At 37.8% G+C, this 23,756-nt stretch overlaps 1 protein-coding gene, 2 long non-coding RNA genes and 2 pseudogenes across 4 annotated transcripts; 2 read left to right on the plus strand and 3 right to left on the minus strand.

Annotated features, from left to right (window-relative positions):
- Positions 1–392: 392 nt before the first annotated feature.
- Positions 393–7,119, plus strand: LOC137709566 (shikimate O-hydroxycinnamoyltransferase). The gene is made up of 3 exons (XM_068448645.2): positions 393–550; positions 909–1,360; positions 5,961–7,119. Exons 2-3 carry the CDS (start codon positions 941–943, stop codon positions 6,855–6,857), a joined length of 1,317 nt encoding a protein of 438 aa, XP_068304746.2. The 5' UTR covers positions 393–550; positions 909–940; the 3' UTR covers positions 6,858–7,119.
- A 254-nt stretch (positions 7,120–7,373) lies between these two features.
- On the minus strand, positions 7,374–9,566 carry LOC148689649 (uncharacterized). Of its 2 annotated transcripts, none has more exons than XR_015958606.1 (3): positions 9,352–9,566; positions 9,085–9,271; positions 7,374–7,882 (listed from the first exon to the last, which is right to left on the minus strand). It is a non-coding gene; the product is annotated as an uncharacterized LOC148689649 (long non-coding RNA). The 2 variants fall into 2 exon arrangements; XR_015958605.1 differs by having other exon boundaries at positions 9,081–9,271.
- A 3,249-nt stretch (positions 9,567–12,815) lies between these two features.
- On the minus strand, positions 12,816–13,519 carry LOC148689650 (cell division cycle protein 48 homolog pseudogene; annotated as a pseudogene).
- A 4,097-nt stretch (positions 13,520–17,616) lies between these two features.
- On the minus strand, positions 17,617–18,687 carry LOC148689651 (uncharacterized). Its single transcript, XR_015958309.1, has 2 exons — positions 18,152–18,687; positions 17,617–18,072 (listed from the first exon to the last, which is right to left on the minus strand). It is a non-coding gene; the product is annotated as an uncharacterized LOC148689651 (long non-coding RNA).
- A 1,304-nt stretch (positions 18,688–19,991) lies between these two features.
- Positions 19,992–20,971, plus strand: LOC148689652 (uncharacterized; annotated as a pseudogene).
- Positions 20,972–23,756: the final 2,785 nt, after the last annotated feature.

The following is a 23,756-nucleotide window of genomic DNA, read 5'->3' on the forward strand; positions in this document are numbered from 1 at the left end:
GATATTATTTATATGGGAGGGGATAAATGTAGTCTCATAATAAGTTAACAATAATGTGGTTTAAATTCATCTTTAGCAGAATTGAATTTAAAATCTCTTACTTACAAGTGGAGATAAATATCACTGTACCCTAGTAGTTAAGTGTGTTCTAAAGCAAATTAAACCCACATTTTTTTTTCCTTTTGCAACAAAAATAGAGAAATGGGGAAAGGGCTGTGCCGGGTGGGCAAGGATTGCAATTTGACGTGGCATGTTGTGAGTGGCCAAAGTTGGGTCACACGGTAGGTGAGTGACAGATGCTTCGCTCCTGCGCGCTCGCTCGAGATTATATCCACTTAGTTGGAAAGCGTCACCTACCCCCTCCCCTCCCTCGTCCTTACTTAATAACCACTCTTCCTCGCTCTCCTTTCATTTTCTCTCCCAACTCCCAAATCTCAAATCACCCTTTCTTTGCGCCTCTTATTACATCTCTCTCTCTCTCTCTCTCTCACAACTCTCTCTGCCTTCCCTCTGCTAAAGTACGTCGGTATCACAAACCCTACATTACAAGGTAATTACATCGTTCCTTGTTTTCTTTCATCTTTTAACGTTAGACGACGGCGCATGTTGGCCACGACGCCACTTTTTTGAAAACTACGGCGGACTTTAACGGAAAACGTGAGAAAGGAAAGAAATGGGATTTTTTACTTTAATTAAATCCGGCAAGTACGTTAGCCCTGACGACTAGGTTCGTGTATCCCTGTATTATTTATAAAGAAAAATATATTCGAAAAAGGTAAGCCTGAGAATGTTTTTTTATTTATTTTTTTAACTTTCAAAAAATTAAATTAAATACAACCAAGGACGGCGCACGTTAGCCGAGGAGGGAATATATTATTATAACAGTGTTTTGTTGGGGTGCAATGCAGGTGTGCCAGGCGGGGCCCAACGAAGCGCGAAGATGGTGGTCAACGTTACTGTGAGGGAGTCAACGTTGGTTAAGCCGGCGGAGGAGACGCCAAAGAAGGCGCTGTGGAACTCGAACGTGGACCTGGTGATTCCGAGCATCCACACGCCCAGCGTATATTTCTACAGGCCGAATCCAAACGGTGCGTCCAACTTCTTCGACCCGGCTGTGCTCAAGCACGCTCTGTCCAAGGCTCTTGTGCCGTTCTACCCTATGGCGGGGCGGCTTAAGCGCGACGACGACGGTCGTATTGAGATTGACTGCGGCGGCCAGGGTGTTCTGTTTGTTGAGGCGGAGACGGGCTCCGTCATCGATGATTTCGGGGATTTCGCTCCCACGCTGGAGCTCCGGAAGCTCATCCCCTCCGTTGATTACGCCGCCGGGATTTCGACTTATCCTCTCTTACTGTTACAGGTAATTTACTTATCGGTATTTTGATCCAGTTGCAAAAATTTGAGGAGTTGCTGAAATAGACTAGTTTTTTTAATTTAATTATTTTTATTCAAATTTTAATTTGAATATAAGAAAATTTATATGTCATCATATATGATATCTACACTAAATGTGATAAATTGCGTTTAATATTTGATAGAGGTATCTATGAAAATAAATAAAATTTAATATACCTATCATTCATGAAAATAGTTCAAAGAAATTGCCTGTTCCATGCATTTCTAAATTCATGCTATTATATATGCTGATATATATAGTACTACAACATAGATTAGTTAACACAATTAATCTGTAAAGGAAAAAAAAAATTTGAGATACAGAATAGGACTAAAAAAGAGTGCTTTAATATTTAATTTTAAAATTGAGTAAAAATAAATTTGTAAATAAGAGATGACACATATCATAATTTAATAAAAAATAATAAAAAGAAGGTGACGTATATAACCAATAAGACAATCTCCAAAGGAGATGTTAAATTTTAAACATAAAATTTAAATTTGAAGTCCTACGTGGCATTTTGGCATATTTTAAACTTTTAATCTCCAACCGATATGTCAAATTTTAAATATAAAATAACAATTCATATGTATTTTTTTTGCATTGAAAATGAAAAGAAACAACGGATAATGGTTTAAACCAATAAAAAATTAATAAAAAGCATTTAATAATTAATTAAAAAAATATGAAGGTGCTATCAAATTTGACAGTAAGGGTGAGATATGTCAATTCATGTCATGTCACATTAAATTTGGCTTTTCGGTTAGAAAATATTAATACGGTTTTTTGTTACTATTATTGTTGATTTGGACATTTTAACATTTCATTTGGAAATACTCTAAATGTTCAAACCCAACTAAATAAATTAAACCCAATACTAACTTACAAAAGTAAAGATTACTCTTTACTTTTTAAGTGTGTAATTTTTTTTATAGTGTTTCGGGTGGTCGTTTTCAGTGTTGGCGTGGAAGTTATAGCATTTTCTGGTTTGTTTAATGAAATGAAAACTGTATTCGAGGTATTAGTTGGTAAGCTATACCAACAGTTATTTGAATTGGTCAAATAAGTAATGATCATATTTCTTGGTAGGTAATAGGTCCCACCTAAATCAGCATATGTCATGTTGTGATTAGTAAATTTACAAGTAAATTACAAAAAAGCTACTTGATATGGAATTGGATTCACTCCGAGGCAACTGGTCGGATCCTCTTGATCAATATTAGTGGACCGTTGAATTTTTATCCAACGGTTGTAATTATTATAACTTTTAAAAGATTTTCTATTTGTAGTCGTTAGATAAAAATTCAATAATTCACTAACACTGATAAAAAGGATCCCAATTAGTTGTGTTGAAGAGGATCCAAATCCACTTGACATTTGTCAAATTTTCTATTAATTTGTTTATTAAATACGAATGTGACTTAAGCGGCGGCATCCATTTTTTAGCCTAACCGGATTAAAAAATTAATTAACTATTAAATTTTATTTTCATAAAACAAAAAAAAGAGGACCCATCCTACAAACCCACGCCTTCACTCTTCTTCCCCAACCTCACCACCTCTTGCTCCCTCCACCTTAACTGCCTCCGCCACTCATTCGAATCCCCTTCCCTCCGTTGCTCTCCTCCCCTTCCTTCTACCTCCACCCAAGTCCTTTCTCTTCAGGAAGAAGCATGGCTCCATGAAGCTCTCCCCCAACATTCTCCTCTTCTGGGACCTCTTCGAAGCCCAGTTCAATTCCAGACCCGAACTCCAATCCGGGTTCTACATCGCCGTCATCGTCGACAACGAGATGGAGACGGGTCAGACCCGTTTTCCGTCGACAAGAAGGGAACACGGCATCGCTTGTGGATCGTAATCGGGTCACGAAAAGAGACAGACGGCGGCGTGTATTTATTGAAGTGTTTATTTATTTATTTTTATGAAAATTAATGAAAATGATTTGAAAATTAAGTTTAATGTAAAATGAATAGTATGAAGATTGATTTTTTAATATAAAAATATTATTTTTTTATTAAAATAAACAGTATCAGAATAGCACTTTTTGTATTTTTCTGGTTTGTTTAATGAGACGAAACCTGTATTGGAGGTATTAATTGGGAAGCTAAACCAACATTTTATTTGAATTGGTCAAATAAGTAATGATCATATTTCTTGGTAGGTAATAGGTCCCACCTAAATCAGCATAACGAGTAAATTACAAAAAACCTAGTTGACATGGATTTGGATTCTCCCCCAACATGAAGCTCTCCACCAACATTCTCCTCTTGAATACGGCATCGCTCGTGGATCGTAATCGGGTCACGAAAAGAGAGACGGGGGCGTGTATTTATTGAAGTGGTTTTTTTTTCTTTTGACGAAAACTAATAAAAATAATTTAAAAGTTTTGAATTTTAACGATAATAATAAAATAAAAGATAAAATAAATAGTACTACAATTGATTTTTTAATGTAAAAATGTGATTTTTGGTTAAAATAAATAGTATCAGACTAGCACCTTTGTTTTTTTGGTTTGTTTGATGAAATGAAATCTGTATTGGAGGTATTAATTGGGAAGCTACACCAACATTTTATTTGAATTGGTCAAATTAGTAATGATCCTATTTCTTGGTAGGTAATAGGTCCCACCCAAATCAGCCTATGTCATGTTGCGATAAATTTAGCAGTTAAAATGGTTTTCTTTTAGAGTGAATACGTACAATTACACGTGTGAGTGAGTGATGTCAATTTTAAATTTTAGGTAGCAACTTTACCTGCGATTTGGCAATTGGAATTAGCTTTATTTGATACTTGTTTGCATCACATATATATATATATATATATATATATATATATATATATATATGAGTCTCGTTTTTATTGTTTTAAACTTACGTGAAAAGATCTACCTGGACAAGCGGGGTGCAAAAGTTTGGCTTTTGTGAAAAGGGATATTTGAGTCAAAATCATTCTTGACATTAGCATAACTCTTTAGTTTAGATCCTGACAATAAAAATTTATAGAAGTGATCTCTAAATTTTTCCACTGTAAATCATTTTGATCGTTCTATAATAATTCGTTGTTCTCGTTAACTTGTCAGGTGAACGATTACCGTGACCACTTTTTAAGGGTATTTTTGAAAAACCAACTCCTCCACTTAATGAGGATGTCGACAAATATTTTCACAGAATGACCAAAATGATTTACAGTGAACAAACTCAATGACCACTTCTATTAATTTCATTGTCAAAAAACAAAATGAGAAGTTATACTAATTTCAGATACCATTTTAACTAAAAAAGTCGTAAAAAGATATTATCATTTCATTAAGTTTCATACGTTTAATATGGTCAACTGGTGGATGTATAGTTTAGAGAATGTGGGTATAGTTGAGATCATTTGTTGAGATTTTGGATTAGTGATGTTGTAGCAGACTTTTTGGCTTGAGGAAAAGTCAATCTAGCAATGACTTGTGAACCATCTCTGTGTTGACATTTGGAGCAAACTGTGTTTAGATTATAATATGGTGTTGAAAAAACGTACTAGTTGTGTTGCATACGGATTAGGATTATTTTTCTTTTCTCTTTTCATTTTTTCCCTTCTCTCTCTTTCTCTCACATTCTCTATTTTGTATTTCTCTTTCTATATAAAATTAATATAATATATTGACGTGACTTAATCGTGACCGTTCAAATAAGAGATGAGAGAATCCTATTCCGTTGTACACGTTGCTCCATTTTCCTTTGTTATAATTTCTTAAGGCTAAATTAAGGTTTCTTAATTATATTATTGATTTGAATTTGAACTTTTCCACATTTACGTAGAGGTCCTAATCTTTAATCAGACGTGTGCCATGTTGATGAAGGTTGATAGAAGAAGATACTTAATTATGAAAATAAGGGTATTTTATCAGTGCCGGATTCAAGATTCAAACTCTGGGTTCCAAGGTTTTTTTATTTTTTTTGTTTGAATACAACAATATATTTTACATTAAGGAGAGAGGGAGTTTGGTTTAGCCACACAATGGATAACCTAATTTGGTATCGAATTCCCCATCCACGAGATTTGAACCTAAGACCTCTCACTTATAAGTGAAAATAAATAGATTAAATATTATTTGTGTTGATCGTGACAAATATTATTGAATTTAATCATTTGTGTGGGAATTGTTATTAACACTCCAAAAATCTCATTTGACACTCCAAACTTTCTGTAATTACAAAGAAAAATACATTTATGAGGAGTGTAAAATGAGATTTTTTGGGTGCTAATAATAGTTCCGAACATATCAATAGTTTGAAGATGTCATCCACTTGACTTGGTTAAGGGTTAAAACTAATAGATTAAATTTAGAAGATTGTTTTGAAGATGTCATCCATTTGACTTGGTTGATTGGTTCCTTGGGGATATTAGTATATGTTTAATACTATTTAATGTTTCAATCGTTTGACCAATTGGAGGCAGGCTATCTCTAATCTTGCTTAGAATCCTCAGCCTCGTCTTACATTTTACCTCAACTTACTGAAGTCGTGGAATTGTTCAACAGTTAAACTTACAAGGAATGGTTTGGGATTTACTCTTTGCAGGTCACGTACTTCAAATGTGGAGGAGTGTCACTTGGTGTTGGAATGCAGCATCATGCAGCAGATGGATTTTCTGGTCTGCACTTTATTAACACATGGTCGGATATGGCTCGTGGTCTTGACCTTACACTTCCACCATTCATCGACAGGACATTGCTTCGTGCCCGAGACCCACCTCAGCCTACATTCCACCACATTGAATACCAACCTGCTCCACAGATGAAGACCCCTCTGCAAAGCGCAAAACCTGGTGCTGCGGATAGCACCACAGTCTCCATTTTTAGATTAACACGGGATCAGCTCAACATCTTGAAATCCAAGTCTAAGGAAGCTGGGAATACAGTCAGCTATAGCTCATATGAGATGTTGTCAGGTCATGTTTGGAGATGTGCATGCAAGGCGCGTGAACTTCCCGATGATCAAGACACCAAACTATATATTGCCACTGACGGAAGGTCCAGACTGCAACCACCACTCCCACCTGGTTACTTTGGCAATGTGATTTTCACAACAACACCAATTGCTGTTGCGGGGGATATCCAATCAAAACCAACTTGGTATGCTGCCAGCCGTATCCATGATGGTTTGGTGCGTATGGATGATAGTTATCTTAGATCTGCCCTCGACTATCTTGAGCTTCAGCCTGATCTGTCTGCCCTTGTTCGTGGAGCTCATAGTTTTAGGTGTCCAAACCTGGGGATAACTAGTTGGGTTAGGCTGCCAATCCATGATGCCGACTTTGGATGGGGTCGGCCCATTTTCATGGGACCTGGTGGAATTGCATTCGAGGGGTTGTCGTTTATAATACCAAGTGCAACCAATGATGGGAGTTTATCGGTGGCCATTTGTCTGCAAACCGAACACATGAAATCCTTTTCGAAGTTGTTGTATGACATGTAAGGAAACGATATGCGTGAGAAGTTTAACCTGGCTTGAGTTACTGCCAGCTCGGTCATCATCTGGTTTGCATAAATTTTCGAAAGTGGTCGTGTTTCTTTCCTAGTGCTTTTTTGCTCATACATGGTTAATGCCATTGGGTATACTTTTGTCGGTTGACTATTTGCTCGACCTGATATAGAACATAAGTTGTACGCATCTAAGGACTTTGACAACAATTGTATTACGCATTGATACTAAATTTACATAATGTTTAGTTTTGTTATATCTCTTTGGTTGCGCGAAGGATAATTGTCTGTGTTGAAGCTATATAAGTTCTCGAAAATTCAGAATCATATATGCAGAACCTAAGGATCTGTTTTTGTTTTATTTTTTACTGGTGTGATCTTGCTCTAGTCATATACATTTACCATGTTTCGTGCTATTGATCGTTGCATATCTTTTCGGTTCTTTGGTTCAGGATTAAGGAGCTCAATTTTTTTCCGAATTTGCGGAAGATGCAAAAATGTTGAAGTCCTGTTTCAGAGAGAGATTAAATGAATATATAGCACAACAATCCTGGTACAAGCTTACAAACAATTTCTGAGAACTTACCAATAAAAAATAACAGATATCAGCACACATCTACTTACAAGCTTAATTACAACAGATAGGATTAACAGGAAAACACCTAAGAAACTGAGAAAATTTCCCAATTAACAAAGCAAAGCTTATTGACCACACTAAAACACACCAAACCTGCATATTCAGTATATGTCTCCGACGGATCGGAACATGTCAAAGTAATTGAAGGGGAAGAACAAGAATCAAAGCAGAGGTTACTTGCAGTATGGTTTTAGTGAGGAGAAAGGGCTGCTGGGACCTTGCTAGCACCGGTGTTGCGCTACAATTGTCAGTTGGGTGCCGATGAACAAAATCCACACGGCCATTTCCCCTTTTACATCTTTGGTTCTTCCTTGAATCATCCGTTTCATGTTTTTCTCCATACAGATTGACTGAGCCACCCGCACCAGCACGCCTCACTACCACTGAACATTCAGTGCAACATTAGTTGGGGGTTCGAAATATCAATCAATTGAAATAATAAAGAAAGTTAAATTCTTATGAAATTCTAGTACTTGTACACCATGTTCGTGTTCTAACTTGAAGACGCTTGTGCAAGGCAAGGTTGAAAGGGCATAAGTGCATAAGATGAAGAAGAAGCATGTAAGTAATTACATTCCCATTCCCTTCATTTTGTTTGACTGCCAAAAGCTAAAGGCTTAGGCCCTAGCCTTAGGGATGCTACATTATATATTCTCTACTTTGTAGCTAGATATTTAGAGAATCTAAAAAGGAACTCAGCAAATGGTAGCGTCAAAGAGGAGCAATACATATCTTGGATAGGAAGGCACATTCCGAAAACCCTACCATTTTTGCATTGGAGGAATATTTTTACACTACTGTTGTGTTTGTTAAGCTTAGCATAGGACCAACACCATGTAATTCATGTTGTCCCATCGTCAAGTCTTCACTATATTCTATATATCCAATAACAACAAACTAAACTGATCAACGAGGAAAGGGGGTTCGAACTTGAGGCCTCTTCCAAGTTCCAACATTGGGATGAGAATTACTACTCATACAATAACACATTCATTTACTAGTTTATGTGACTGCTAGGAATATGATCGTCTGATCATCTGATTCTGAAGGGAAATGAACACGTACGTAATACACTGGTTTTGGATACCGCCTGGACTGTTACAATTTCTGTTTGATGTGAACACGTACAATATTTTTCCATTGATGGTGTCTTGTTTTGCTGTTTATTGCAACCTCACTCTGCCTCATTGGTTCTTCTATTCCCTTATTTGATTTACTGACCATGCACGTTAATTCAGTCTTTTCTTTCATTTTGCAGAAGCATATGGATGCAATGCAATTGTTGCAGAAACATAAGAAGACAGAAAGAACAAAAACAAGGAAAACGGATAAAAGGTGATGAAAGAAAATCAACAATCCTGGCAAGCTTTCAAACAAACTTGCCAATAAAAATAAAGATATCAACAAAAACTTGCCCTAAACCCTTAATAATAGTAACAAATAGAATGGGAGAAAATTTCTCAATAAACAAAGCAAATTGACCAAAAACAAAAACAATCCAACGCTTCATATCTGTTTCCGACAAACCAAAACATGTTTAGAGTAATTGAAAGGGAAGAATTCAATCAAAGCAAAGGTTACTTGCAACATGGTTTTGGTCAAGAGGAAGGGCTGCTGGGACCTTCCAATCATTGGTGTTGCACTACTTTTTGGGCACTGATGAGCAATATTTGAACCAACCCCTTTCCCTCTTTGGATCTTCCTTGAATCATCCGTTTCATGTTTTTCGCAATATGGCTCGATTGAGCCACCAACACCAGCATGCCTCACTACTTCAGAATATTCACTACAACATTATTCAGTGGTTCGAAAGATCAACCAGTTAAAATAATAAGTGGGTCAAATCTCTTACCATGAATTTCCCGTCCTTGTACATCTTCAAATTCTAACTCGAAGAAGCTCCGGAGAGCCGAGCTTGAAAGGGCATGAGTGCATAAGCTGAATAAAAAACATGTGTGTAATTGCATTCCCTTCATTTTTTGTAACTTGGTTGAAGGGGGTAGGGAAATACCTAGGGAATTAGGGGTAGACTCTGCCAAAAGCTAAAGGCTTAGGCCTTAAGCCTTTAGGGATGCCACGTTATATATTCTCTAGTTTGTAGCTACATATCTAGAGAATCTAAAAAGGAACTCAGCAAATGGTAGCGTCAAAGGGGGCCAACCATGTATTGGATGGGCAGGCACATTCCGAAACCCTACCATTTTTGCTTTGGCATAATATTGTTAGACTACTGTTCTGTGCAGACCTGAGGTCAGTACATATACACGTGTTAAGAATGAGTCCCACATTATTAGAAGGAGGGACTTTGCATAGACTTATAAGAGGTTATGCTACTCCCCATATTACCAAATGGTTTTATGATAAAACCCAAACTTTCTTCATGGTATTAAAGCAAGTTGTCCCACGTGTGAAGCCAAGCGGCCACATGTGCTCTGACACTCTCGACCCTTATATCCTCCAAACCAGGGTAGGCACGTATTGGCCGACACCCAAAGGTGACGAAGCCATACTAATATGCATGAGAACCAATGAATATAAATAAGACTTATAAATTTAAATACAATGATTATGCAATTGAGGAACGTGTTCAGAGTATACAACTAATCTAGAACACTAAAAAGAAATCATATATAATTTAATGAACAAGGAATGGGTCCTACACCGAGAGAACTTGAAGGTGCCGATGTGGGAGTGCCTTGACGTCGGGATTGTACGTCTCTATTCTAAGTCATGAGGGGGCGCAAAACAAAACATGAGTGGACCAAGTTGATATATAAGTAGTACAAACATAGTTATTCCATAACGTACTAACCCCCAAAATTTATGAAAACTAATAACATAATATGTGATAGGTTTTCCGAAAGCCCTAGCATGCCATAAAACCTTTCATAAAACATATATCATATATAGTGTGCTAAATAGTGGTATCATAATCGCCCGAAGGTAGGACATATGCCCGTAGGCAGAACATACGCTCGCAGGTTGAACATACGCCCCTTGTAGGCAGAACATACGCCCGCCTGTAGGCAGAACAATGACCACTAGATAAGCACAAAAACATTGAATATAATATTTCCAACATAAGTACATGTATCTCAACGGAGCACCGTAGCTCAAACATCATATCTAAAAACATCTTCATAGTATATAGTCATCCATCATATATACTACCAAGAACATGAAATCGATAAAGCATGCTATTCCAAAATATTCTCAGTAAAGCATGATATCTCATAAAAAGTAAAATCTAATTTACTCATAAAATATTTCATAAAACGTAATCATTAAATCATGTTTTTCATTTATGCATTAATAATAGTAAAATTATGCATTTTGGAAGGGGTCCACTCATTGATATTTCATTGTCGAAGAGCCATACAAACTAGCGAAGACGGAAATGCCACAATAAATGCACCTAGCACATAAAGGGTCCAATTGATAAAACTCTACTTAAACAATTGAATTTCGAAAAACGGACGTCATAAACGGATTCAGGATGTTGAAAGACATAAGGACCTCGGGTACTCCACATGCTGTTGTAAAGTGGCGGCCTCAATGGCCACAAGCCAAGATGGGTCGCCGGAAAGTTCACCAGAAAAGTTGTCATGGACGGCAGAGCATAGTGCCTCTGGTGAAGTTGCGTGTGCTTTATGTGCCGACACAGGGGCACCCACGCGTAGGTCTATGCGCGGACCCACCCTCTGACTAGGATCTGGGCTCCGACTGGGTTTAGGCCTGGGCTTTTGGTTCCCAGTTGGGCTTGGGTTTAGTTCTGGGCAAGCCCAAGGGTTTTTGGGTTGGGTTAACAAATGGGTTTGGACCTAGGTTCCTTGGGCCGAAGGCTTGGGTTTGCACGGCCCAAAAGCCTGAGTTATATTGGGTTTAGGCTTAACAACTGGGCTGGGTTCATTTGGGTTTGCCCTGGTAGCTTGGCCCAAGGATTTGGGCCAGGAAATAACTGAGTTTCCGGGCGTGGGTCGTTTTGACCTGGTTTCGAAGAAGGAGAAGGCCGAAGCTTTCCGAGCTCTGATCGACTTCGATTCTCAACCATACTTGGCGATTAAACCAAGGAAATTAAACTACGAGTGATGGGAAGTGAAACAAACCATTTTTAGGCCCAGCCGCGGCATGGAAGTGGTTAGGAAATCCAAGTAAACTGCGGTCCATCGCCAAAGAACATTATTGGGTTCTCTATACTTCATAGAGGAGAGAGAGAGAGAGGCCTATCACGATGGAGGTGGTGTCGTCGTTTGTCATGGTTCCTTGGGTGTGTGGTGCTCGGGGGAAAGGGATGCAGCAAGGGAGAGAGATGGAGAAAGTAAGTTGTGAGAGAGAGCTCGGGGAAAACACAGAGAGAAAAGAGAAAAGAGAAAAGTAAGGGAGAGAGAGAGAGAAAGAGAGAGAGAGAAGGGGAGTGTTTTGGGCTGGGGGACAAAATCAAGGGTGGGCCCCTTGGGCACACTAAACAATATCCAAAAGCAAACTCAAAATATCTCTCAGGCATGAAATGTCCAAAATGCCCTCGTTCTAAAATTCTTAAATAAAAATCAGAACGGGTTGTTACATGCTCCACATCAGTCCGTTGTGTTGTCCATGTGTTAGGTTCGAAAATTAGCCACGCGTGAGAGGGCGTGTTGAGAATGGGTCCCACATTGATGGGAGGAGGGACTTTGCATGAACGTATAAGAGGTTGGGCTACTCTCCATATTGCCAATTGGTTTTATGGTGGAACCCTAACTTTCTTCACACGTCATGTTCCTTTATATTTGATAATGGCATACTAAACTAATAAGTTTTCTTTTATTAAAAGGGAAAAGGGGGTTCAAGCTTGAGACCTCTTCCAACATCAGAAAGAAATATCACCTGGTAGGATATGGCTATTTGTGTAGGATAACATATTTGTTATTAAATTATGTGGCTGCTAGTAATAAGATCATTTCATTCCGAACAAAATGAATACACACAAAAATACACCTGTTTACCAGTACCACCTGGACGATTACAAGTTGTGCTTGATGTGAGAAATTGAGTCAAAAATATGTCCTTTATGGTTTGGTTTTGAAACTATAACGTCCATTACGTCGAATTTCTGGTTCATTTGTCAGAAACATTGCTTGAAATCAATCTCTAGAAAAAGTAACCATTATTTTTCAATTGATGGTGTCTTCTATTGCTCTTAGATGATTTAATCACCATTTATTTCGTTTTGCAGAAGAACATACCTGCAAATGCGATTATTGCAGAAACATGAAAAGAAAGAAAGAACAGAAACAAGCAAAAGGGTTTAATAAAAAACGATGAAAACAAATCATGTACTATGCTTTCAACTAATTCAACATTTATTTGAGTAATATGATCATAATTTTGGGTACAATGATCATTAAACGGACACTTCTACGGTTGTACTATTGATGTAATACAAAATGAAAAATTGGAATTTAAAGAATGAAAAATATGCTTATCATGAAACTATACATTGTAAAGGTCATCTTCACCAGCCCCAGAAGCAGCACCTCTACTGGAAGCATCGTTTGCAAACTTGAAATATGTTCCAAACCCTTTTGACTGCTGCAGTGTCTGCGCAAATGCCTGGTACTTGTAGATATCTGCATCATTAACACTCCTACGAGCATACTTCATCGATTCCTCAAAATGAGTTGCCTTGATCTCTGCTACTTCATCAATAACGTCCTCCTCCATTGCCTCAGGATTCTGATTTCTCCTCATCTCCCTCTCAATATCATTCTTAATGTTCTCTCAGCACGCTAGCATATTTCCATTATATCTGCACCACTAAAACCGATAGTTACTTGGCAAAGGCTCTGCTGTCCACATCTTTAAAAAATTGGAGACTTCCTTAAGCAAGACTGGAATACTTGATAACGAGATTCCTCATTAGGGAGAGGAATGTAAATATACTGATCCAGACGGCCTAGACACAGAAGTGCAGGATCTTTAATATCCAGTCTTTTGGTGGCCCTGATAATGAAAACAGATTTCTTTGCAAACATTCCATCCATTGAGCATAGATTGAGGCAAGAGACATGGGTTCAGACAACCATTTCGGGTCTATGCTAGGGCGCTCAACCATGGAGGCAATCTATATTTTACGAAGATTGATGGAAAGATATAGAGATAGGAAAAAAGATTTACACATGATCTTTATAGATTTGGAAAAAGCATATGATAGGGTCCCAAGGGACATTCTTTGAAGGATTGTAGAGAAGAAATGAGTACGAGTAGCATATATCCAAGCTATAAAGGATATGTGTAATGGAGCAAAGATTGCCATAAGAACTTATGAAGGACAAACAGAAAGCTTCGCCATAACTGTAGGGTTACATCAAGGCTCATCCTTAAGTCCTTACCTTTTGGCATTGGTAATGGATAAGTTAACGGGACATATTCAAGATGATATTCCTTGGTGTATGCTTTTCTCAGACGATATAGTGTTGATAGATAAAACTCAAGAAGGGGTAAATGCGAAGCTTAACCTTTGGAAAGAAGTATTGGAATCTAAAGGTCTTCGCCTAAGCCTATCAAAGACAAAATATATGGAGTGCAAGTTCAGTGTAAATGGAGGGCAAAATGAGTTAGGGGTGAGGATCAGAGATCAGGAAGTACCAAAGAGCGACCGCTTTCACTACCTAGGATCTATCTTGCAAAAGTACGGAGAATTAGATGGAGACCTTAACCATAAAATACAAGCTAGATGGATGAAGTGGAAGAGTGCATCCGGCGTGTTGTGTGACTGCCGTATGCCACTGAAGCTCAAGGAAATTTTTTATAGGACGGCAATAAGGTCGGCGATGTTGTATGGCACAAAATGTTGGGTAGTGAAGCATCAACACATACATAAAATGGGTGTAGCGGAGATTAGGATGCTTCATTGGATGTGTGGGCTCACAAGAAATGATAAGATTAGGAATGAGGATATCCGAGGTAAAGTAGGAGTAGCCGAAATTAAAAGAAAGATGAGAGAAAATCGGTTACTGTGATTTGGACATGTGCAAAGAAGGCCTACTAACACTCTAGTTAGAAGATGCGATTACGGGACAGAAGTCCAGGGCCAAAAGGGTAGAGGAAGACCCTGAAAAACTTTGGAAGAGACTCTTAAAGACTTAGAGTATTTGGATCTAACGGAGAATATGACACATAACTGAACACAATAGCGTTCTAGTATAGAGTATTTGGATCTAACGGAGAATATGACACATAACTGAACACAATAGCGTTCTAGTATTCATATAGCCGACCCCACTTAGTAAAAAAAGGCTTTGTTGTTGTTGTTGTTTGTTTTGTCCATTTTCGTTCTGTGAAACCTTTTTGTTTTTTGGTTTGGGTTAACCTTTGTTTGTTGTTTAAAAAAACAAAAATATGTTAAAGTTTGGAGCCGGAGTCGCACCAAGCCACCAGCCCTTCGTTGCCCCTGCTGTTGTCCACTGCTATGCTTGTTCCGATTCCCTTCCCAACGATCTGATCACTGGCACCGTGATCAGACGTATTCATCACCATCCACCCATGTTGTCGCTGCAATCAGGAACCCTGAACCTGACCCACTGATCCGTATTCATACCATCACCCAGATTCGATTGATCTAGGATTGCATGCCCGCTGCTCATCACGTCCTTGTTGCACTGTTGCACGGACGACCACTGCACAACTGCTATACCACAGACGTTACTGCACGCACAGTCAGATGATCGCCTGATCAGAACCTCCTTCGCACCCGGCACCCGACTCGCTTGTCGTGTCCGCCTAACGGAGCTTGCGTTGTCAACCTGTCTAACGGAACTTGCATCCACATCTGCTTGTTGGCAAACTCATGACGTGTACCACCATGAGTTTGACGGGGATGTTGGGAAATTAGTTATTATTTTATTATTGTTTATGGCTTTCTTGTGGGCCAAGGTTATTAGAGTTTCTTACCCGTTAGTTTATTTTAATTAAGTCATTCGCAATGTGGTCTCTTGGGTTATGTAGCCGTCATGGCAATCGTTCGTTCACTTAATAAAATTATATTAGTTTATAGTTAGTTTGTTCGTTTGTTAATCATGCACTCTTATATTCAACTATAACTAGTTGGGTTAGGCTGCCAATCCATGATGCCGACTTTGGATAGGGTCAGCCCATTTTCATGGGACCTGGTGGAATTGCATTCGAGGGATTGGCGTTGATAATACCAAGTGAAACCAATGATGGGAGTTCATCGCTGGCCATTTCTCTGCAAACCGAACACATGAAATCCTTTTCGAAGTTGTTGTATGACATATAAGGAAACGATATGTGTGATAAGTTTAACCTGGTTTGAGTTACTGCCAGCTCGGTCATCATCTGGTTTGCCTAAATTTTCGAAAGTGGTCGTGTTTCTTTCCTAGTGCTTTTTTGTTCATACATGGTTAATGCCATTGGGAATACTTATGTCGGTTGACTATTTGCTCGACCTGATATAGAACACAAGTTGTACGCATCTAAGGACTTTGACAACAATTGTATTACTTATTGATACTAAATTTACGTAATGTTTAATTTTGTTTTATCTTTTTGGTTGCATGAAGGGTAATTGTCTCTGCTAAAGCTACAATCTGGTATAAGCTCTCGAAATTTCGGAATCATATGTGCAGAACCTAAAGATCTGTTTTTGTTTTCTCGCTTACTGGTGTGATCGTGCTATAGTCATATACATTTACCATGTTTCGTGGTATTGATCGTTGCATATCTTTACGGTTCTTTGGTTTAGGATTAAGGAGCTCAATTGTTTTTCCTAATTTGCAGAAGATACAAAAATGTTGAAGTCCTGTTTCAGAGAGAGATTAAATGAATACATAGCAAAACAATGCTGGTACAAGCTGACAAACAATTTCTGAAAACTTACCAACAAAAAAACAGATATCAGCACACATCCACTTACAAGCATAATTACAACAAATTGGATTAACAGGTAAACACCAAGGAAAATGTGAGAAAAATTCCCAAATAACAAAGCAAAGCTTATTGGCCAAACAAAAACACACCAAACCTGCATATTCATGGATCGGAACATGTCAAAGTGATTGAAAGGTAAGAACAAGAAAGGGCTGCTGGGACCTTGCTAGCACCGGTGTTGCACTACTATTGTCAGTTGGGCGCCGATGAGCAGCATCTGCACCGCCATTTCCCCTTTTCCATCTTTGGTTCTTCCTCGAATCATCCCACACCAGCTCGCCTCACTACCACAAAAAGTTCAGTACAACACTAGTCCGGGGTTCAAAAGATCAATATAGCTCGTCCTTGTATGCCATTTTCATGTTCTAACTTGAAGACGCTCGTGTGAGCCAAGGTTGAAAGGGCATAAGTGCATAAGATGAATAAGAAGCATGTAAGTAATTTCATTCCCATTCCCTTCATTTTGTTTTAGACTGCCAAAAGCTAAAGGCTTATGCCTTAGCCTTTAGGGATGCCGTATTATATATCCTCTAGTTTGTTGCTACATATTCAGAGAATATAAAAAGGAACTCAGCCAATGTAGCATCAGAGATGAGCAATCCATATCTTGGATAGGCAGGCACATTCCGAAACCCTACCATTAATTTTGCTTTGGAGGAATATTTTTACACTACTGTTGTGTTTGTTAAGCTTAGCATATGACCAACACCATGAAATTCATGTTATCTTCACTATATTCTATATATCCAATAATGACATACTAAATTGATCAACGAGGAAAGGGCCGGGGGTTCAAACTTGAGGCCTCTTCCAAGTTCCAACATCGGAAAGAGAATTACCACTCATACAATAACATATTCATTTACTAGTTTATGTGACTGCTAGTAATATGATCATCTGATCATCTGAGTCTGAAGGGAAATGAACACGTAATACATTGGTTTTGGTATTACCGCCTGGACTTACGATTTGTGTTTGATGTGAACACGTACAATATTTTTCCATTGATGGTGTCTTGCTTTGCAGTTTATTGCAACCTCTCTGCCTCATTGATTATTCTATTCTCTTACTAGATTTACTGACCATGCACGTTAAATCGGTCTTTTCCTTCGTTTTCCAGAAGCATATGGATGCAAATGCAATTGTTGCAGAAACATGAGAAGACAGAAAGAACAAAAACAAGGAAAACAGATAAAAGACGATGAAAGAAAATCAACAGTTATGGTACAAGCTTACAAACAAACTTGCCAACAAAAATAAAGATATCAACAAAAACTTGCCCTAAACCCTTTACCCTTATTAATTGAAACAAATAGAATGGGAGAAACATTCTCAATAAACAAAGCAAATTGACCAAAAGCAAAAACAATCCAACGCTTCATATCTGTTTCCGACAAATCGAAACATGTTTAGAGTAATTGAAAGCGAAGAATGAAAATCAAAGCAAAGGTTACTTGCAACATGGTTTTGGTCAAGAGGAAGGGCTGCTGGGACCTTCTAATCATCGGTGTTGCACTACTTTTTAGGCGCTGATGAGCAATATTTGAACCAACTCCCCCTTTCCCTCTTCGGGCCTTCCTTGAATCGTCCGTTTCATGTTTTTCTCCATACGGCTCGACTGCGCCACCAACACCAGCATGCCTCACTACTAAAGAATATTCACTGCACCATTATTCAGTGATTCTAAGATCATTCAGTTGAAATAATAAGTGGGTTAAATCTCTTACCATGAATTTCCCGTCCTCGTACATCTTCATGTTCTAACTCGAAGAAGCTCCGGAGAGCCGAGCTTGAAAGGGCATGAGTGCATAAGATGAATAAAAAGCATGTGTGTAATTTCATTCCCTTCATTTTTTGTAACTTGGTTGGAGGGGCCAGGGAGATAGCTAGGGAATTAGGGATAGACTCTGCCAAAAGCTAAAGGCTTAGGCCTTAAGCCTTTAGGGATGCCATATTATATATTCTCTAGTTTGTAGCTACATATTTAAAGAATTTAAAAAGGAATTCAGAAAATGGTAGCGTCAAAGAGGAGCAACCCATATATTTGATGGGCAGGCACATTCCGAAACCCCACCATTTTCACTTTGGAGGAATATTTTTACACTACTGTTCTGTGGAGACCTGAGGTCAGTACATATACACGTCATGTTCCTTTATATATTCGATAATGGCGTACTAAACTCACAAGTTTTCTTTTATCAACAGGGAAAGGGGGTTCGAGCTTGAGACCTTTTCCAACATCGGGAGAGAAATACCACCTCGTAGGATATGGCTATTTGTGCAAGATAACATATTCGTTATTAATCTGCGGCTGCAAGGAATAAGATCATTTCATTCTGAACAAAATGAATACACACATAAATACACTTTAAGGTTTTCAAAAGAATGTGAGTTAGAATAAAACCATGATATCAAATATGTTATGAGGACTAATTGGACTTGTATTAATAATGGACTTACAAGTATTTTAATCATGATAAAATACATAAGAGGGAAATTATTAGAATTAAAGATAATGGAATAAGAGTTGGTTACAAACTCTTAAAATTGCGGACACAACTGCTACCACTATAGGAGGAGCAGTTGTGATCTCAAGAACAATATAACTGCAGTATGGTCTCTCTTCTCGGACATGAGATTTTATATGCACTAGCCCTATCGAGAGTGAAACCATTCTGAGTCCTAGAGAAGAGAAGATCACTACAAAGGTTTTATATAGCAACTTCACAATCCGTTCAAAAGAGTTTGCGTTGGTTGTCTGACCTCACGGCTAATCCTGCAAGTAAGTCTTACTTCCTTTCCTTTATTTGTATACTAATACTACATGTTGACAAAGACATAATATATAAATGTAGTCTAGTGATCTGGTTGATCAATTCTTTAAGTATCAAAATGCCTACATGTGGTATCAGAGCCAACCAATGTAGACATTAGACTCATTCAGTTGTCTACATGACTATCTATGTTTTGGTTTTCCGCTGCTGTGATGATATAATTCATTCTGATTCACCAACAATAAGTGTTAACGGATTGGTTGCTAAGTATGCATGATCAATTTTCTGCAAACTCTTGGTATTTATTTTATTCTACTTTTCTCAACCACTGAAATTATAACTTGTCATTCTATAAAAATCTTTTCTCATAGGGTACATTCTAAGTTTGTATCAGATGAGGGAGAAATGGAATGGTTCATTATGTTCATAAGAATATAATTTAGCGTCTTATATTGCAGACATATTTCATTGTTAAGTGGATCATCAGAATAACTTGTAAGGACCACCAAAGTGATTTAATTGCTCTCACAAATCTGTAAGATTCAATAATGTACAACAATGTGTGACTTATATGCTCTAACAAGTAGAAAACTTTCCAAAGAAACTATTTACTGGGATTGGCTATAAGTTATTGTATAGTAAGTTATGAAACTGGAAATACACACACACACACACACACACACACATTCATTCTTGCCCAAAGGCATTGAACTTATATATATTCTAGTGTTTATAATTGGCTATGCAAGATTTGAGATTCATACTCATGATTATATGGACAGTTTCTTGCTCAATCTCATGAACATTGAAGTTGAATGGGACTAATTTTAAGACATGAAGCAGCAAATTGAAATGCATCTTGGTATGTTGGAATTTAGCATTGCATTCACTCAACCTCAACCAACTGCTTTAACTGAGACAAGCACTGCTGCAGAGAAAGAAACATTTGCCAAATGGGAGGGCTAATAGATGTCTTTGCTGGTCATGCAAAATTTGATGGAGGAACATATAAGATGTGGCATTCAAAATTGTGACTTGGAAAAGCAATATATTGCCAAGATTGAAGAAAAGTATAAGAGATCTAATAAGGCTGAAACTGGGGTATATCTTTCAGATTTGATCAATGCCAAATTTGATGGTAATGGGAGTGTTCCGAGAGCATTTGCTTAAACTTGTCAATCTGTCTAACAAGCTTAATGCAATGGATGTAGCTATTGCAGATCAATTCCTTGTTCATTTGGCTTTGTATTCTCTGCCAAATGAATATGAACAACTCAAAGTGAGCTATAACACTCAGAAACAAACATGGGATATCAATGAGTTGATCTCCATTTGTTGCCAAGAAGAGGAGAGAATGAAGAAGAGTAAGCATGACACTGTGAATCTGGTGCAATATGGGAAAGGAAAGGGGAAAGTTTTTGGACCAAGCAAACCTGCAGCACTCAAAATTGGCAAAGCTGCAACTAAGTCAGGTTCTCCTTACCTTGGTTCCAAGAAACATGCTTCCAATTCTGTTATACCTATTAAGTCTGATCTTGCCTCCACTAGCACTGGTCTTAGATTTAATAAAATCAATCTTAAAAAGTGTCATTTATGTGGTTCCACTGAGCATTTGAGAAAGGATTGCGCTAGATTTAAAGCTTGGCTTATTAAGAAAGGTATTGCAGTCATAAATCTCTTTGTTACAACATAGTCAAATATGGTTTTTATACCTCAACACTCATGGTGGTTTGACACTGGTTGTTGTGTGCATATAACTAATTCAATGCAGGGATTTAAAAACCAAAAGGGCCAAAGTAAGGAGCATTACAATATCTATGTTGGAAATGGAAACAAAGTCCTTGTTAAGTCAGTTGGTCAAGTCATGTTAAAGCTTTCTTCTGGTTATGTTTTAGTATTGAACAATGTGCTTTATGTACCTTCTATGAGAAGGAATTTACTTTCTGCAACTAAGTTTGTACAAGATGGTTTTTCATTCATTGGTGATGACAATTATATTCGTTTTTATTTGAAGAATCAATATGATAATTTGCTTGGTTTTGCATCACTTAATTGAGATATTTGGTAAGTGCAATGCACCTATTTTTATGAGTGTCTCAATGTTGATACTTATGCTCCTAAGAAATTGATAACTAATGATGGTTCTTATGCTATGGCATAGAAGATTAGGACACATCTCCAAAGAGAGGATGATGAGACTAATGAAAATAGGTGTGCTGCCAACCTTAAACTTCAATGCTTTTGAAACTCGTATTGATTGTTTCAAGGGCAAAACTACCATTTCAAATAAAAAGACCAGTTCAACTAGAAGTAATAACCTGTTAAAGATAATTCACACTGATGTTTGAGGTCCATTTCCAACAAGGACAACTTGTGGCAACTCTTACTTTGTATTCTTCATTGATGACTTTTCTAGGTACACTTACCTTTATTTGATTTCTGAAAAATCTCAAGTGCTCAATTGTTTTAAAGTTTATAAACTAGAAGTTAGGGAAACAAATTAAAGTGGTAAGATCAGATAGGGGAGGTGAGTATTTTGGAAGGTATACAGAAATGGGACAACAAAAGGGACCCCTTGCTTTATGATGCAAGGCGCAGCAGATAGAAATGAATTAAAATGATAGATAGAATGGATATATAGGGTCCACTATCTCCTAGTGCGAAAAGAGGCCTAAAAACCCTATAAACTTTCGTTCTAGTACCAGCTTACAACATAGACACTAGAAAGAACAAAGCAACAGATTCTTACAAAGAGAAAGGCATATAAAAACGAGTTTACAACTCAAATATCAATATGATAATTCAAACAACTTATCCCTTTTTCTCTAAAAATACATGAATTTATAGATGCTTAAGCCCCTTCTTAATAATTACTGATACATGCATCATAGTTCATGCATCATTACTAGAGTTAATGAACTCATTAATATTAACCCCACTTAATCTACCCCACTAACATATATTTAGGGATGTGCTATCCACACACCCCTTGTTAATTTTTGTCTGTTGATCTTCTTTAATTCATCCATTCCGACGGCCGAAAATTTGAAGGGTGTGTGAGAAGTAAAATAAGGTGTGTGGATATCACACCCCTATATTTATTACGTTAAATAAAGATTGAATTATTACATAAAATTCATTACTTCAGAACTCTTGTATTCTATGTATATCGGCTGAATTTCAAAAGCCAAATGTATTGAATCTTCCGATGATCTTATTTCATGTCCTGCATCATTCTCACCGGGTCGGAGAGAATTCGTCCTCAAATTTGAATCACCATCCGCTTTGGAGACAAAATATTGACATCTTCCACTCCAAACAAATAGATACTTTGAATGAATGGGAAACTTTGAGTTGCATAAAATATGCTCCACTGCCAAGGTCTTGATCTGGACGTCTTCCCAATAAATCTTCATTTGATTAGTTGTATTTTCAAAGTTCCTTGTAGTACTTGAATTGAAATTACCAACTCCAATCAAATCAATAAATTCATAACTATGAACAAGTGAAACAAGCCATGGGACTCGACTTTCATATCCTCAAAGAAAAACTTGAAGTTGTAGCCTTCAGCATTTCCAAGGTCCCATCCACTTGGAATTGCATCACAAATTTCACAACCCTCACAACAACGATCAAATATTGGAGGAAGATCTAGATTGAGACCTTTATCTATTAGTAGTCAAAGTTTTCTCTCCCAAGCCGGCAGGGAAGTTTTAATCAAAGCGGTCACTCAAGCCATTCCTTCCTACCCAATGAATATATTTTGTTTTCCTGACAATATCTACAATGATATTGACACTGTTGTTTCTAATTTCTGGTGGGGGCAAAAGGTGGGAGAAAGGAAGATCCATTGGGTAAGCCGTGAATCTCTGGGATTACCTAAACAAGAGGGGGCATGGGCTTTAGGAACCTAAAAGAATTTAATCTAGCATTATTGGCTAAGCAATGTTGGCATCTTATTCACAATCCCGATTCACTTTGGGCCTAAGTTATCCAAGAGCGATATTTTCCCAATTGCTCTTTCTTTGAGGCTCGAAAAGGGGGTAGGTCCTCTTGGGCTTCGCAGGCAGGGATATTATCGCTAATGGAGCTCACTGGAAAAATATGAGTGGTGAGCATACTCAGCTTTGGGTTGATCGATAGATCTCATCCTTGGCTTCCGGGTAGGGGTGGGCATAAAAACCGCCAAACCGCAAAACCGCATCGAACCGTAAGAAAAAAAACCGAAAAAAACCGTGTTGACAGGAAAAGTCAACTTTGAGTGAAAAACCGAACCGAACCGTTCAAACCGGTTCCGGTTCCGGTTTTGAATGACCAAGAACCGGCCGAACCGAACCGAACCGTTTTATTAATAATAAATAAATAAATTATATATACACACACATGTCATGGTATAATAGGTTGAAAAATAGGTTGAAAAATTGTGTACAGGAGCTGCTGCTTCTTGCTTGCTCTCTGAAGTCTGAAAACTTGCAATTTGTTTCATCATTTTTTTGTTTGTTGACTGATTGACCAGTGCATATGTATTTTAGTTGTCTCTTTTTGTTGACTTGGTGCC

This window comes from Pyrus communis, chromosome 17 (assembly GCF_041283825.1).
Source record: "Pyrus communis isolate YQ-2024b chromosome 17, ASM4128382v1, whole genome shotgun sequence".
Classification (NCBI taxonomy): Eukaryota; Viridiplantae; Streptophyta; class Magnoliopsida; order Rosales; family Rosaceae; genus Pyrus; species Pyrus communis.

Coding starts and splice junctions, on each gene's coding strand:
- LOC137709566 (XM_068448645.2), top strand. CDS start 941: ATGGTGGTCAACGTTACTGTGAGGGAGTCAACGTTGGTTAAGCCGGCG. Junction 1,361..5,960: donor ATCCTCTCTTACTGTTACAG/GTAATTTACTTA, acceptor TACTCTTTGCAG/GTCACGTACTTCAAATGTGG.